The sequence below is a fragment of the Chelonia mydas genome, chromosome 3 (assembly GCF_015237465.2).
Source record: "Chelonia mydas isolate rCheMyd1 chromosome 3, rCheMyd1.pri.v2, whole genome shotgun sequence".
Lineage (NCBI taxonomy): Eukaryota > Metazoa > Chordata > Testudines > Cheloniidae > Chelonia > Chelonia mydas.
In genome coordinates, this window is record NC_057851.1 from 108,949,829 (window position 1) to 108,967,524 (window position 17,696).

At 42.0% G+C, this 17,696-nt stretch overlaps 1 protein-coding gene across 12 annotated transcripts in view; it reads left to right on the plus strand.

Annotated features, from left to right (window-relative positions):
• The window catches only part of SASH1 (SAM and SH3 domain containing 1), an 838,974-nt gene that overhangs the window by 735,049 nt on the left and 86,229 nt on the right, over positions 1-17,696 (plus strand). For all 12 annotated transcript variants that reach the window (XM_043543106.1, XM_043543094.1, XM_043543097.1 and 9 more), the window contains 2 exons: positions 6,921-6,971; positions 7,093-7,142. In XM_043543106.1, coding sequence (XP_043399041.1) covers positions 6,921-6,971; positions 7,093-7,142 — 101 coding nt within the window. The remainder of the gene's footprint in view (positions 1-6,920; positions 6,972-7,092; positions 7,143-17,696) is intronic.

The following is a 17,696-nucleotide window of genomic DNA, read 5'->3' on the forward strand; positions in this document are numbered from 1 at the left end:
GAATAGCTTTTTTCCTTATGTTTTTTTATCAAAATAATAAAGACAGAGTTTTTCCCTCCACATAACATACAGAACAGAACCCACCACAGGAAGGAAAGTCCCAGGTTGATTTAAACCCCGTCTCTCTGATCTGGAGCAGTGTTTCTAATTGTGATACAGCTGGTTAACAATGCACTCTTTGGCAGAAATATAGGTATATTTTTCCTGTTTTGTGTATTCCCCTTAATGAATAATGGGCAAAACCCAGAGCACTTTTAACTGCTACTTTCCTGAGATGTTGAGTTCTAAAGGAAGACTGATAAAGTCCTACAGAAGTCAATTGAAGTCAGTACAGCTATGCTGATTTACACCAGCTGAGGCTTTGCCCCCAGAGCTACCAATAACACCTTGAAAGGCAAAATAATTAAACCGCAAGTGAAAAGCTTTCCATAAACGTCAGCTCCATTGTAAGTTCTGAGGGAGTGGAAATGGTGTATAGAAAGCTGTTTACATGGGTGTTCATTTCACTTGTCCTTGTATGGATCGGTTCAGTTAGAATAGAAATAGTTCACCACCGAGCAGCTCTTAAGAGCAGCGTTGCAATGAAATGTTACATTTCTGCCATGAGGTGCTTTCAAAGAGAATTAGACCTTTATAGCCATATCCATCCCTACAGCAGGGTATGTGTGGTAAGGTGCAAGCCTTATTTTATGGTGTCTGGGTTTGAGCTCTGTTTATTGTCAAGTGAAAAAAATGTTGGTTTCATCCTAGTTCCCATTTGTTTACCTTACAAAATCACTATACATGTTAAACAAACTGTGCGCAATGGCCTCCTCTGCTGAAAGGAGGCCTTCAACTGGGTAGGTTATGCAAGTAAACTAGGGGATATGTCTTGTATTGATCCTGGATGCCCTGGTAGCACACAAATTCTGAAACCTGATAGCACCGTAATATTGTCACATCTAATAGTGGCGAGATAGGTGGTTATTAGCATTCAGCAACATACTATTAGCCTTCTTGCTATGCTAAAAATGTGAGAAGTGAAGAGAATAATCCAGAAAAAAAGACCCACAAATAACACAGCGCGAGGAAAGGTGATATGGTGGTTAAAACAGAGGAGTGAGTGTCAGGAGAAGGATGGTCTGATGAGTCTGGGACTTTGGAGAGCTGGGTTCAGTTCCTTGCCCCATCACAGACCCATTGTATGAATTTGGGCAAGTGATTTTGTCTCTGTGGCTTAGTTTCCTATCTGCAAAATGGGATAACAGTACTTCCTTGTCTTACAGAAGTGTTGTAGTGATAAATACATTGAAGGCTCTGAGACACTCAAGACCTATGGTAACGGGGACCATGCAAGTACCTGCATAGACAGATCTGGTTTCTATTCCCAACTCTGCCATAAATAACAAGCAGGTCTCTTAGATACAGATTTTCAAAATTTGGTCACCTCAGTTTTTGGGGTCCGATTTCAAATACCTTGGGCCTTCTTTTCAGGTATACTGAGCATTCTCAACTCCAACTGAAGTCAACAAGAGATGCAGGTTCTCAGCAGTTGGGCACCCAGGATCAGTAGCCGTGTTTGAAAATGTGGGGTTGGATTCCCAAAAAATGCTTACTCTGTCTACTTAACTTGAAGTCAAGAGTTTTACTACAACTTCAGTGGGAGTAGTTAGGCCAATATGGAGTGCCTTTGAAAAGCCCACCTTTGGCCTAACCCTCTCTAGGCCTCAGTTTCACATCTGTATAATGCAGATCATACTTTCCTACCTCACATGTGATTTTGAGACTCAGTTGATTAATGATTGTAAAGCTCTTTGAGATTCTCAGATGGATAGTACCTTAAGTGAAAAGTCATGTTGTTCAGAAATATGGTGGTTGTTAATTGGGTTATCCAGCTAATAAATCACTTACCAAATGTGTCTTTGAGTAATAAGTAACAGATAAGCATCAGAGGCATCATGTTTGTCGGACTTTAGCTAGAGACGTAGGATTTGCAGTAACAGGATTGATGGACCATTGGGTCTGATGTCCTGTGTCCATCAATGGCATTGTGGTTAATGAGAAAGATGTGAAAACCCCTAGAGCACCTGGCCACTTCACATCCTGAACCAGGGTGAACAGCTGAAACCTTGAAGTGTGAGCCACAAGTCTCACTTGGTATATTTACAAATCATTGTCTCTGTTATAGTAGAAATCATGTAAAAAGAATTGCAGTTGTTGTGTTGTGTCGTGTCAGTTCCTACCCTGCAAGACGCTTTTCATCATAATTCAATATTGGTTACTTCCTGCCGTGTAATGCATTGTTTGTCAATAAACAGATTGTGAAAAAGTAGGTAATGCAGGACATGACTGAGGCATGCTGACAGAGCTCTTTGTGGGTTGCCTGATAGCGTCTGTCCCTCCTGAACTTCACTTTCGCCAGTGCTTTTGGGGCCTGATCCTGCAGCTGTTGAAGTCGATAGCAAAGCATCCCCTGACTTCAGTGCTGTGGGAGAGGCCTTTCAGGTGGGAGACTGAATTCTTTCTAAAAGAGATGCTCTAGTTCAACCATAAGTAATGATCTTGATGCAAGAATTACTGGGTGAAATTCTGTGGTCTGTGTTATGCAGGGGTAGATTTTCATAAATGGTCCTTTAAATTCTATGTATGTTCTGAAGCCAAATTCATAAAGCCGCTGCTCCCCTAGTGTTAAGCCATTTTGTTCCCCTCCTGATCCTGGGCTGCTCTGGGGACTGGAACAGCAGTTTCTCAGGGCTGCACTGCCTGAAATCTCCATAGTGATCCAACTCTGCCCCCAATACCCTCCACACCTCAGCATGTCTCCTGTGCCAGAACTAGTGAAGAGGTCTTTGGAAGGCAGTTTTATGAATACTTTCTGCAGTGCCTACATTGTGAAAATCCACTCTCAGTTGGAACTGGGATTTTTAAGGCATCTTTACACTACTCTAGCACTTTAACCTGGTGTGAATCTCACCCTATGAATCTGTATAAAGCCCATAATTCAGAACCTTTTAGAAATTCATCCACAAAGCTTTGTAGAATGTTTAAAGGTTTGTTTCAGGTTTGAGAGCTACAAAGAATTGACTTTTAATAAACTAATATTGTAAAATATTTAGCAAAATGTCATCAGTGTGTTTTTTGAAACTAAAAGCAGCATTCCAGAATTCATCCCATTTTGCAAAATAAGACTGTGATCCTGCAATTGGGTTCATATAGGCACAGGGTCTACTCTCCAGTAGCCAGACCAGAGCCTAAATAAATAAAACTATTTATGGCTGGTTTAACTTATAAACCCTTCTTCTACCCAACATCCTTGATTGTTTGTCCGCACAGCAAAAATAACATTTAATTCTAATTAGGACTGAAGACTCTTGAATAATGATGATAGAGGAGTGTCTTAAGTTATTTGTCTTTGATAAATAAAGCTGCCAGGGGCAAGTGCAGCTAAAGTGCAGCTTTGTCTAAAGCTGCCAGGGGCAAGTGCAGCTTTAGAAGCCAGGGTGGCAGAGGAGGCTAATGGCATAAATGAGAGAAGAGGGAGAAGAGAGTCAAGATTTTGAAACACAGGATGCAGCTGGCTATTTCCCCAGGAGATTTTAAAAAAAATACAATAAACCTTTTCACCCTCCATTTACAATGTACAGTGAACTTGGGCAAGTAAAAGGATCCCTGAGAGTGGCAGAAAAAAGGGATATGGCCGCCTAAATTATTTTTTTTAAGTATATCTGTTAAAAAGGATTTGCAGCAGATGCTTCTGTAACCCACATGCCTTCTGGGTGTGGTGTTCTGTCCCATCTAGTGGCACTGAGACCACTTAGAGAGTTAAATGAGTTTAGCTCATGCTGTGGAGGCTCATGCACTAAGCTCCAGAGGTCCCCAGTTCGATCCCGCCCACAAGCAACTGGGGTTTGTTGGCGTTACACTTCTTCAGACAGCAGGTAAATGATGAAAAACCAAATATTTATTGCTGAGAGGCGGGGGTACAAATGCACTTCAGGCACACAGTGGATTCCTTTGACTGGCTCTATGCAGCTTTAAGACGCCCATACTGGTGAAATGTTCTGTGTTGTCCTTGTGACAGTGGGTGGAGGAGGAAAAACTGGCTTGAATGAGCTCTGTTGCAAGTAGGTTTACTGCTGCTTCCTTCCTTCCTTCCTGGCCTTCAGGTCAATGGGAGAGTGAAGGAGAAAGACGTGCGGTAATGTTCCTCCTGCCTTGCTGGCTGGAAAGCTTGTTTGACTTCTCTTTTGATAGAAGTAATAGGGGAACAGGGACTACTATACCTCTTTCATGAGAAAATCAGAGTCACTTGGTAGTGGTACGGAGAAATGATTTTTCCCAGTACCTTTTGATTCTGAACAATTAGTTTTGGCTTCTTGACCGGTTACATTTGCAGAGTATCCTAAGCCCCCAACAATTCCTATTAAAGTCGATGGAAAGACATTTCCATTGGAGTCTGGCCCCCTTTATACGCTGACACTTACACCCTGTCTACAATATTAAAACAACAAAGCCAAGGCAACCAGCATAGAACAGACCAAACCACGTCATAACAAAGTTACTATATCTTGTTACCCTGTGTAGATTATGACTATAATCTAACATAATACTGTTATGTCGTTGTGCCATGGTGTGGTAGGTGCCAATCTGTTATACTACAGTCCCCAACAGTAGAAGCTGGTCTCCATTTGAATGAGTTCTATTAGAGTGGCAGTGAGTTTTGTTCTGGATTTTGCGGATTTTCTGGAAGCATTAACCCTAAAGTATTTCAGGTCAATTAACACTAATCCTTTTTTTAAATTGAATCTCATTTTCTTATTACTTTCTTCTGTAGATACATTTCTTGTCTTTATCTTTAGGCCAAGGACCTAGAAACTAGTTTTATTTTAAGATAGGAAAGAGAGTTAAAACTAGATTAACTGTTGCATTGGATAATATACCATAAAAAGACAACCCTGCTTTACTCAGGGATGAACAAATTGACCTGCTAGGTCTTTTCACTCTTTGATTTCTTTGAGTGTATGTTGTTAGACCTTAGTGATTTCCTGGAGTATAACAACAACTATTTGAAATCAATGGCAGAACTCTCACTGGCTTCAATAGGACCAGAATTGGGTCGAAGATTCATAGTCCTGCTGTGCAAAGTGTTTTCCCCCACTGTTTTGCATTCAGATGAATGAGGTGCCAACAGTTAAATTTACCTCCAGTGACGCAGAACTGCAAACTTTTCTCCAGTGCCACCTGGAGTTTAACCCTTGACTTCAGTGAGAGCAGGATTAAGCCCGCTGTTAGCAACAGGTACACTTTAAATTATTGATATAAAATCTTAAATTGGACAATATGGGCCTAATCCACCGAAGTCAGTGGAAGGACTCTTGTTCACCATGCTGGGGATAGAAACATGTCAGGCTACAGAATGCTCATTGTTAACCTGTGTTCCCAGATGAAGAACTTAGCTTGTTTAAGTCTACATGACTTTTGGTTAAGCTTGTTTGCTGAGAAATAGCTAGAAATTTTCCCCTTGAATTCTTGTTTTCAGTGAATTTGGGGGAATTCGTTTTATATGTAATCTCAAAATACTCTCACACATCCTGAATCGTTTTTGTTACCAAACTTAAAAATGATATGTCCTGTATAACTGCACCAGTAGTGCAGAGTTTTCGGTGGGAGGTTTCCATTTTGACTGCCAAATACAGTATCACTTGGACGAGAATTTTCTTCAGTATACTAGATAGTTGGAGACAATAATTGAAAGGTGCTTTTTAAAAACAAAAACAAAAAAGGTATCAGTCTGACCTTAGCATACATCCTTGATTTGTCATAAAAAAAATTAATAATTTCATATGTCTTCACTTAAACGTTAGATTTCTAAAGATGACTTTTTTTTCAGAAACTCTCTAATTGCTAACATAGTTAGTGGGCATAGTGATTAGTGCACTGAACTGGGAATCAGGACTCCTGAAGTCTGGTCCTAGCTCCTTCTCAGTGTGTCAATGGGCAAACCACTTAACTTTGTGCCTCATTTCCCCAATGTGCAATGCTGTTGATAATAGGTATCTACCTCCCAAGAGGACTGAGAGTTTTAATTAATGTTTGTTAGGGCACTAAGGAATCTTGGCTGAAAAATAATCAGAGACCCTTTTTTTATTAATTTATCCAATATATGCCATTGTAATTGGTTTAAAAAAATATCTTGAAACTCAAAATCAGTATTGTGCCACAAATAATTTTCTGCAATGGTTGCAGCAAATTAATTTCATTTTAGGGATCTGCTGAGAACATAACCCCTTTATAACACATACTTAATCCCGTGTGTTTCAGTTCAGGATGGGAAGAAGTGGGGGGATATCACAATAAGTTGCAGCACAGGCTATGTTAAACAGGAGGCGTTTATTAAAGAAACCTACAGCAATCTGTCAGCACAAACAGACTTCCATGCAGCTTGAGTTCCAGCTTTGTCTCCCCTGTTTACCACGGATCACATTCTATCTGTACTGTATGTGAAGACATCTAGTGGCTGAATGATATACTGCAAGTAAACATACATTATCACAAGGGACAGGTGGCTCTGAAAGAGGAAAGAAAGCTCAGGAGGTTGGCAGTCCACATGTAGAAGTATGTGGCAAATGTTGATTATCCCTTGAAGACTACTCACGTGTGTTTTCTTTTTTATTATTTTAACCCATATCTATGTATAAGCCTTACATTGTGCTACATTTATCTGTAATAAGTATGTAATTGGCTTCTACTTGAGTATTTCAGTCTTCTTCAGAGAGCGATTCCACTGGAAAGCTTAATGCTTCCTAATTGAAAAGTCGTGGGATTTTTCAATGTTCTGTTCTTGTCTCCTTTTTCTTTTCTCATCTCGCTCTATATTTGTTTTTCTGGAGAATGCTGCCTCGTTTGGGTGTTGCATTAACCCGACATCTGTTCTGTTTTAGGAGAAACCCGATGCCAGCCCCACATCGCTACAGCTGCGATCCCAGATTGAAGTAAGCACAATGACTTTAATCATCTATTTTTGTTTTGGATTTTTTTAATTTGATATTTTGCACCAGTTGGGTAAAGCTTGTTGTTCTGTCAGCACTCACGGCAATATATCTTCCCTTACAGGAATCGCTTGGCCTCAGTAGTACTGTGTCAACACCAGAGACTGAAAGAAAGTAAGTTTGGGCTGTTGGGGAGCAGGAGGGTGTTAAGTGACAGTTTTTTACATGAATCAGCCAATTCATGTTAAACTGATTTAATTTCACATAATTCCAAATGAATGCTCCATTGAAAACAAAACTGACACCTCTTCTTTTTCTGTTTTTCTCTTGGTATCTCTGTGTGCATGTTTGTGCATGCATGCAATGTAAATAAAGTTGGTGGACTGTTGTGAGAAGTGTCATCGATTTCCCTGCAAACTAAAGTCTACCTTTTTTTAAAAACAGCTGCTTCTTTTTTTTTTGTGACGACGTAAAAGTTCCAAAAACAGAAATAGGAGTTAAACACTGAAACCACTTTCCCCTTCTTGTGAGCCCATGGTTTTGATACTGTACTTTTGAAGAAGGTGCCAAGCAAGAGGGGTATTTAAAAGCAACTTGAATTTTAGCAGTCTTTAATAAAAACCTCTTTGTATGAGCTGTGTGGGTTTCTGTTTGCTGTCTCTTTCCCCCCTACTCGCCCCCCCCACCCCCACCCCGGTCCTGCTGCAATGTATCTGTATCTGTTTGTTTTCTGTGCCTGCCTGGTTTTATCCCAAGAACTGGAATTCCAACTGCTATGGGTAATGTGCAGTAGTGCGTGAAAACATCTAGCCTTGTATTTTCAGGGACTTCCAACTTCTTAGTGAGATCCCAACTGGGCTAGTTAAGAAAATGCACAGGGAGCCCAGTTTCAAATGTGTGGTGCTTTAATAGGACACTTCAGCCTCACATTTGAATTCCAGTGAGATACTTGTATGCCAGAATTGGACACTATGGCTTTGTCTCCATTAGGGACATTTTTTTAAAAAATTGCCACCGTTGCTCATACTGGTTCAGCTGCATCAGCATGAGCCATGTTGGGAGCCCTTGTTGAGATAGGATACCAGCTGTTGTCACCATTTTATGTGCTGTTTCCATTAGTCGTGCTCAGAACAGACTTCGGTGACACATTATTTAAAGTGATGACAGCCAGTGGCCCATGTGCAGTAGGGCTTCCAGTCGGGCAAACACTGGTGCTATGTAGTATTGGAAAATCTCCTTTGTATAGAGAAGGCCTCAGTATCCTCAAAGAGGATATCTCCCTGCCTATCTTCCATTTTATTCCATTGCAGTTAAACCAAAATGCCACATTTATGAAACTTTGAATAAGTGAGGCCTGGGGGACAAGCTAAGATTTCCTATCATAATAATTACTTAGTCCAGCCATAGATCTCAAAGACTTTACAGAGGAGGTGGTATTATCCCCATATTCTAGATGGGGAAATGGCAGCACAGAGGGGTGGAGTGACTTGCCCAAGGTCACCTAGCAGGCCATTGGCAGGACTGAGAATAGAATCCAGATCTTCTGATGTCTTATGTTCTAACCACTGGGATGTACTCCCTTGCAGCACAGCTGCTAAACTACAGATGTCTTTAATAAAAAGAGAGCAATACGTACATAAATATAGTTGGAGTGGTTTTATTCTGAAAAGTGCTTGTTACGTTTTTGAACTGAAAGAATAATAACTTCACTTCTCAATTTAAATGGAAAATGCAGAGGAATTCTTTGGAAAGTAAAGTATTTCATGAATGAAATCACAAGTGTTGAGAGAGAGAGTGTGTGTGTGTGTGTGTGTGTGTGTGTGTGTGAACTGAAGCACAGAACTGATTTAATCCATCCAAATATGTGTAGGATTGTCACAGAGGAAGTTTTGCATCAGGGAATTTGCAGAGTCATAAAACACTTAACTTGAAGCATGTGGTCCTTCTGTTTGATGTGAGAGATTGAAAATTGCAAAGAATACTCCTAAGGGAATTCTGCACCAAAAAAATTGCCAAAATAACACAATATAATCATGACAGTTTCAATTATTTTGGTAATTTATTTAAAATACTTGTCAGCCAGTAAGTCTGTAACAATACAGATAACAAAATTCAGGAAATGTTTTTCGACAAATAGATTCCTTACTAGGCATATTAATACAGAACTTTGAGTAATAATTCATTTAAACTACAGTACAGAAATGTATTTCCCACACCCCTCAGAAGCAGTGCAAAGGCTTGTGGGAGTTGTGGGTAATGGAGGAGCTGAGGGAGAGTCAAGTAATTGCTGGGAAGGAGCCAGGGTGTGAACTTGGAGGGTTGTTGGGTGTGGATGGGAGAAGTATGGAACAGGGTTGGTTGGGGTTTTTTTTGTTTTTTTTTTTTTTTGGTTGGTTGGGTTTTTTTGGAGGGAGGGGCAGGGATTGTTAGGGAGTTGGGGAATCTCCCCCATGCAGACCCTTGCTAACTCTTACCCTCTTTTATTCTGTCTGGCACATACCCCTGTCCCCATGTGTCCCTGCACTCCCCTTCCCTGTTCCCATGTGGCCTTGCACCTCCCTGTTACAATGTGGCCCTGCACCCCCACTAAGCAACTCCCTGATCCCATGTGTTCTTGCACTCCACTCCCATTTAGCCCCACCCCAGTCTGTCCTCCCACTAGCCCATCTGAACCCTATTCTGTGACCCTCCAGCAGCCCCATGTGCCCCACGCTGTCCATCCCCCGCCCCCCATGTCCCATGTCTCCTGACCTGGCCACATGGGCAGGGCGCCGTGAGAAACACAGCCTCTTCTTTTCCACATCTGCAGGTAGGGCTGAACTCTGTTCTGGCACCATGGCAGCCCCTGGTAGGCGAAAGGTGTAACTGCAGCACCTCTCCGGCAGAATGTATCTTCTGCAGAGAAAAAAAAATTCTCCGTGGGACATGAATTCTGAGCATGCACAGTGGCGCAGAATTCCCCCAGGAGTAAAAGGGGTCATGATCATTTGATGCCAGACTAAAAACACCAGTGAAAATAGTCAAGGTAGAAGTGATTTAAGCTTGTGTTGTTGAGATGATAGCTTGATTGATCAATGCTAGTTTCATACTCCTAGCTGAGTGGCATTGTCTTATCAGTTCAGCACTGTTACGTGCAGGTAGAAAGAAGACTATACAATTCATTGGCAAGAAAATGACCCTCTACCAGTTGTTTAGTCCATCAAATGATTTTTTTTCTTACTGCTAACAAACTGAATTAGATTCTTCTTTATAATTTTCTATTTAGGCCTCATGTATCTGAGTTATGTGCTTTCTTTTGTCCTGCCTGATAGGACACAGTACTCTGGAGAATGCAGGCAGTTCATGAGAGTATGTCTAAACTGCAGTTAGACCCATGGCTGGCCTGTGCCTGCTGACTGGGGGTGGCAGAACTTGGGCTAAAGGGCAGTTTGGGTTTGGCCTGGAGCCCAAGCTCTGGGATCCTTGCAGGGCCCTAGAGCCCAGCCCCCAACCCAAGCCCAAACATCAATACCGTAATTAAACAGCTCCATAGCCTGAGCCCCACAAATCCAAGTCAGCTGTCCCAGGACAGCCACAGGTTTTTAACTGCAGTGTAGACATACCCTGCTGTACCACTTCTGATGGCTCATCTACACAGCAACGCAAACTGCAGCCAGTCAGGAATTTTTCAGTGAAACGTTTTTAATCAGAAAATGCTGATTTGTTGAAACTTAATTTTTTTGTGGAAATGTATCCATTTCAATTAAAGGTTTCTCAGGTCCAGGATGGAATTTCTGGTCAGAGACCCAACAGCTTGGTGTTTAGGGCACTCACCTGGGATGTGGGAGACCTAGTTCGGGCTTGATTCAGAACAGAAACTTGAATCTGTTTCTTTCAAATGTTTACCCTAGCCACCGAACTATATAGTGAGTCTCTCACTCTCTCTCTGACCCAGTACATTTTTATTTACACAGAGTGGAACAGTTTCAACAGAGGAGAGGGAAAGGGAGAAAAGAGAGTCTGACTCTCATCTAGTGTTTAGGGCACCTGCGTGGGATGTGGGGGACTCAGGTTCAAGACCCTGCTCTGCCTTATTCAATGACCTAACTATCAGACAATTGCAGGGGAAGGGTGTCTCTCATGATGTTTGCTACAATTTTCAAAATATCTTGTTTTTGTTCCTGTGTAGAAGTAAGTTGGTAATCTCAGTCTAGCTTCTATTGGACAAGGGACTGCCAGTCACGAAATGCACCCGAGTGATCGGCATGAAACTAATAGAAACTTCCTATTCAGTAGAGAGACGAGGTCTCTGTGGGCCTGGAGACTGAATTACCTTCTCACCTCTAGGGATGGTCCCTCCAGAAAGGGAGTGGGGAAATATAAGCTTCTGTTCTGTTCCATACTGTTCTAGCTCGAGAGAGAGAGAGTAGTAAAATGTGTTTTGTCATGGCACTAAAAATGCTCATTCCATTAAATTGGCTAAAGTGGTAAAAAGGAAACCTGGGAGGTCGGGGGTGGAAACTGCAGGGAAAACATAATCAGAAAAATCCTTATAGCACCAAACAAAGCAGAAAAGTGTCTGAGGTTTGTGTGGTTATGTTGCTTGTATAGCTAGTAATACCCAATATGTTTAAAAACTGCCTGAAATATGGTAAATTACAAAATAGGAAGCAGAGTCACATTTGTTCAAGTCTAGTTCTAAACTTCATGACCAGTTGAGTTTTTCAGAGAAGTTGCTTCTATAAATTGAATCAGTTCTGTGGTTTTTGTAGGGTTGTAATACTCTGCAAATAACTCAATGGAAAATGATACTCCTGAAAAGTTTGTGCTTTTTCTTCCATTAATAGGCACATTTTTCTCCTGTCAGGTTTAATTTCCACACATACACCCTTCAACTTGCAGCATTATTGTCAGATTGAATGTTAGAGTAATATTGTGAAGTCTGATCTTGCCTCCAGCATAGTGGCATGCCTCTGTATACAACACAGATATTTTTCATTTTGAACAGCAATCCTGGCTATGCAGACACAACTGAATTTTGGTTTTGACTAAAAGTGTGACCAATATAAGACCAAATACACAGGAAACACGTTCTTGGTGGCTATTGTTGCCTCTTGGTGCCCGTAATGTGTCAAGCCACGGGTGCATCGTATGTAGTAATAATGCTATTATTTCTGTAAGATGACAACTCCCCAAGGAAGTTTACTCAAGCCAGGGGAATGAGGTGGGACAGGGGGAGGGAGAGGTTGTTCGCCTCATTGTAAACATGGTGTTTTAAACAATGGAAACCAACATTCTGATTAGCTCCCAGGCCCCATATTTGAGCAGTCAAGACTCTGCATGATGGACTAATGAGCTCTGTATATTTGACAGGAAATCCAGGCCAACCCTACTCCCCTTGAACTCATGCTTCTGCATCCTGTCTCTTATCCTGTTTTTAGCAGATCCAGGGATGTTGCAAAGGGAAGTTATTTGTTTTCCCCCTTGGGGAATAGATCTGTTTGCTGTTGCTATTCCCTGCACTGGCCTTGTTACGTATTTTAAATGTGGTGTATCCGAGAGCCTTCAGGAAAGGGTAGGAGCTAGATGCCAAGTGCAAGAGCACCATGTACAGGCAGGACAAGGCACAGTCTCCTGTGTGTAAGTTATTCTTCCAGTTAGAGGGGCGGGGAAGGAGGAAAAACTACTGATGGGTAAAAATGGGGTCAATAACTGAGTGAAACTCTCAGCTCTTTGGCATTCTCATTGTGTTCTAAATCTTTATGTCACAGTGGATGTCCTGAAGTGTCCCATCATGCAACAAATCACTTACTGCTTCTTGAGTGATATTATTCATCAGTACAGCACAACTTCTAACCAAGAAAATGAAGATATATCATGTTAATGTTGTGATTCGTGCTCCCATATCTGTCAGGTTATAGCAAAATGCATTTAAAATGTTCTCTGCCAGTTGAGCCTCTAGACCTACATCACAGTTCAGGTTGTAGGAGTCAGGTAGAGGTTGATCTGTCCAGCAGAGTATTCAGGAATGCTTGTATCATGTGCATGCTGCATGATGTAACATTTCTGAGGGGCCTGGCATTCCAGTTTATAGGAGTCCCTGTTCGTTCAGCAGCTGTGTCCTTAACTCTGCTTCAGCTGTTCACAAATGTAAAACTCTGTTGTGCTGTGTGCGTGTCTAGTACGTGCCTCTTAAACTGAACCTCTCGCATTTGGAGTCCTTGCACTTTGGCCACCTCTCTGGCCAGTGGGAGGAGGTTTATGGTGTTGTGAATGTTGGGATTGTTTTTTGTGAAAGCTACTTGATTCTCAAGGCATGCAGTGAAATTGTTATCAAAGAAACCAGAGCAGCAATGACCAAAGCAGCCATCTGCAGGCTCTGTCTTCCCTTTGGGGGACACTGTTAATTTAATCCATTCTTACAGGCTGAAGATTTGCTTGCTGGGTATGCAGAGTTTTCAGCCCCACTGCCAATATGTGGTATAAACTCAAATTTATCTTGGGTATTAAACCTCCAGATCAGTGCAGTGCTGAGAGATTACTTGGAGTTCAGTGCTGTCTTGTTCCATAGCATTTCCTTAACATTTCTTTTAAAACTTGCTTTCTTTATACAAAATAACACACAAGACCCAAACTCTGGACCCTATGGTACTCTAATCCAGTGATTGTTGGCAGTAATATTGAGCACCAACCCTCCTAATCCTCTTCCACTGTAGCGTCCAGACTCCAGGCCAAGCCCTAAAAGCAAAAGGGTCATTAAATCAGCACTCTAGGTCACATTCCCATTGTGCTGGCTTAAATTTGATCAGACTCAATTCTGGCAGCTTGTCACAGTGCCCAGATTAACTGTGGCAGATGACTGTGAGCTCATCTGTGATGAAACAGAAGAGCTACACTGATGGGGATGAGAAGCAGGAAGAGGACAAAAACGGAGAACAATAAAAAACCCAAACAAACCCAGGACACCATAGCTGCACTTAATTAAGGACGGAATAAATTCCCACTGTGTAGGTTAGAAATTGCAAGGAAAATATGGAGTTGGGAGGTGGGGGGAGTAGTTTTATCTCCTAAATTTATGGAGTAGTTAATATAACATTTCTTTATATGCAGTGCTTGCAAGAATCAAAAGGAGTTGGTGAATGTGTGTACGACCCCATATTAACTTGTTTGAGGCCAGATTCAGTAGAAGCCAAACTATTTGTGTTGCCTGCAGATAGCCTCCCAAAGAGAAACAGAGCAGGAAACTCCCACAATAACACTCACAATTGGCGTGAAAGGCCAGCCAAACGCAGCCTGTGACACGTGACAAGTGCTACCAGTGTGTGTCTGAGCAGCTGGAGGAAGATTTCAATCCTAGTAATTTTGTAAAAGGATATTTTTCAAAAGAGCCCTAAACTTGTCACAGCCATGACCAACATGCTTTGTATCTAGAGAAACGTTACATTTGTTAGACTGGGCCTAGCTCACTGCTGTGGAAGTATTTCAGAGCTGATGATTATCTGCCTCTTTGCATGGATCCCTCTGTGCAAGCTCTTGCCACTTGCTAAACATCGCATCCCCTGCTGATGGCCATGTTCCGATTGTACTAGTAGAACCAACATGGCAGGTTCCATGGTGGCTGAGGTGGCGGGGGGGGGGCAACAAAAATAACAGCTCAGTGTTTGTTTCCACTGAGAAAGTTTTGACCTGCTTAAAGAGCCATTGCTATGGAAACGTAATGAGAAAATAATTGAATGGAACCTCTGCTTTCCATCTCTTTACAGTGATGCCAGGAAGGTCAGAACCTTGCAGCCTTGCTTTCCCTTCAGGTCCATACAAATTTGATAAGAAACTAAAGGCCCATTTTCCTCCTCTATGCCAGCCCCGTTAGATAAACTATCTTGTATTCAGTCAGTAACAGTTATAAAGATGTCGGTTGTCACACTGATTATGTGACCCTATATAATGCATACAGGTAACCAAGTGGCCTTCTAAAGGAGCATGCAGAGGCTTTTGTGTTGGTTTATTCAGCCACCCAAAAGTGAATAGTATTTTTAGATCCAAAATCGCATCCTGAACCAGCCACTCCAAAAGGGTTGTAAATAGTTATTGACAAGCGTTAAGAGGGCCACTACCAGTTTATTGAAGATCATAATGGTGTTGGTTTCATTTTTTGGACTGCATTGGACACCTGTGGATTTTATGTCCTATAAATAAGATGAGGCCATGTTTTAAAGCATACCTGCATTTATAAAGTTTAAGCTAAAATAAAAACCAGTCAGAATCACTTCATTCTCTGCTCCTCTGTTATGGTTTGTTTTGAGAATGATGGGCTTTTGAAAGCCAACAGCACATTCATAAAAGCAGCACATGGTGTCATTTGTTTCCCTTTCCAATTCTGTAATGGTCCAACTCGGGGCTATTTCACAACTTATGGCACATATGGACTGTGTGTCTTGTAAAACCAGCCACTGTGTATGCAAGATAAGCCCTGGTGCTTTCCTGTCTAAGAAGAAAATCAGCTCACAGTTAATAGGGAAAATTTTTAGCCTACCTAGTTCAATAGAGCTGTAGCGAAAAGCCCATTTTCTAAGTGGATACTTTGTTCAACTAGCCTGTGTTGTGTACTTGTGCAGTGATCTCTGGCCTTAGGGGGCTGTCTTGGCGGCACAACCTCTAGGGCAGTGGTGGGCAATGGCCTGTCAGGGTAATCCGCTGGCAGGCCGCCAGACAGTTTGTTTACATTTGCATGGCCGTCTGCAGCTCCCAGTGGCCGCAGTTCGCCATTCCCAGCCAATGGGAGCTGCAGGAAGCAGCGCAGGCCAGAGGGACGTGCTGGGTGCTGCTTCCCGCAGCTCCCATAGGCTGGGAACGGCAAACCGCGGCCACTGGGAGCTGCTGGTGGCCATGCAAATGTAAACAAACTGTCTGGCAGCCCGCCAGCAGATTACCCTGACGGGCTGCGAGTGGGCCGCAGGTTGCCCACCACTGCTCTAGGGCTTAAAAAGGAGTGTATGGAATGTGCAAACAGGTAGGTATAGAAATAGCATTACCATCTGCTGTACTTTAATAACAAGATAAGTCCTGGTGGTACCTTTGGTATAGCTGGGGTTGCCATGGTGTGTCTAAAGCTCTATGTACCCAAGACACAACTCCATTGGAGCATATCATTTCCGTAAAATAGGTATGTAGCAAACATGTTCTTTGGATCCAAAGAGTAGCTTTCATTTTTAACCTATTCTGAGGCAATTTTTTATTTCTTGTTTCCACATCTCAGGCCCACAAGGTCTTAAAAATAGGCCTAGGAATGGTTTTGAAATTGTGAAATTCACAGATAAAGTTCTGGACATTTCTAAACTTCTATCCTACATAGGATTGGAAAATACTTGTATAGGAAGAGCTCTGTGTAAGCTCAAAAGCTTGTGTCTCTCTCTCCAACAGAAGCTGGTCCAATAAAAGATATTACCTCACCCACCTTGTCTCTCCTCTTTGTGGAATATACTTGGCGATATATCCTTCTTGTATGAAGCTAGATCCATAGATTTCTCAGCTATATGCTGTGACAGAATACATTTCATATGGATGCCTACTAATGAAGTTGTACATCAGAGCACAACAAAACTGAAGGTCTCCCCAGTTGAGTAATGGCATTTGGCTGCCTTTCAGACATGCAGTGCTGAAACTTCTGCCAAGTGTCACTGCATCATTAACTTTCAGTACAAGTTATCAGTCTATGAATGGAAGAACACAAATCGCTTTCAGCGCATGTTCACAGAGGAGCTGCAGATTTAACACAGTAAGGAAGTGTAATTGGCAAATCAAACAAAAATCGACTCTGAGGGCCTATGGAATCTTTCACCATACATGTAAGAAGTAGAAACAATCGATGTTTTTATATCCTTGGTTAAAAATAAAAAAAAAAATCAAAGTTGTCTGGGAGAACTTACAGGCAAGTGTGTTGTCTTATTGTCTATACTTGATTTTGTCAGCTTTTCCATCTTGTAAGACAAGCGGTTAGTATTTTCAAGGTCAGCCCAGAGATGGAAGACTTTGCAATTAGAGAATGCATCAAATGACGATTGGACATGTTTGCCCTTCTACCTAAGTACTATCTCTTTGTTTTGTCTGGTACCAGGAATTTGCGTCCTAGGACTATGCTCGGTTTCTTTCTCTTTCTCTCTCTCTCTCTTGTCAGAGTTATAAATTAGATGTTGGCCTGCTTGCTGTGGAATCTCCCCTCCATCACTATATCTAGCCCAGGAACATCAAAAGACTGCTGCTGCTGCAAGTTGTTGGTAGTCAATATGAAATGAGTTGGTGGCCTCAGGCCAGTCCCTAGTGAACAGATGCCCACAATACCACCACCACCTGGTATGTACTTGTATCCCAGTTGGCAGCTTTGGCAGTGAAGAAGAGGATTAATATGGATTTGAAGGCTGAACAACCCTCTCACCACAAGAAATGGTCTCTCTGGCTCAAGGCAGAGCTGCCATGGTGGAGCAGCATGGACAAGCTTTCACGGCTTGGCCTACGTTGTTCCTGTTCTGATAATAAATAGGATTCGTTTTCCAGGGATGTCAGTTTGGCACCTTCCACGAGCGCTGAATTCACTAAAAAAGCATTTGCTGGATGCTGAAGTCCATGCAAAGGCGCAAAAAGGTAACAGGGTTAGTTCTTTCATCATAGAAGCTGAAAGCCAAGTTCTGATGTTGCGCTCATAGACAGGTCCATGTGCTTTATGTTTGGGATCAAGCAATGAGTGAGTGATGC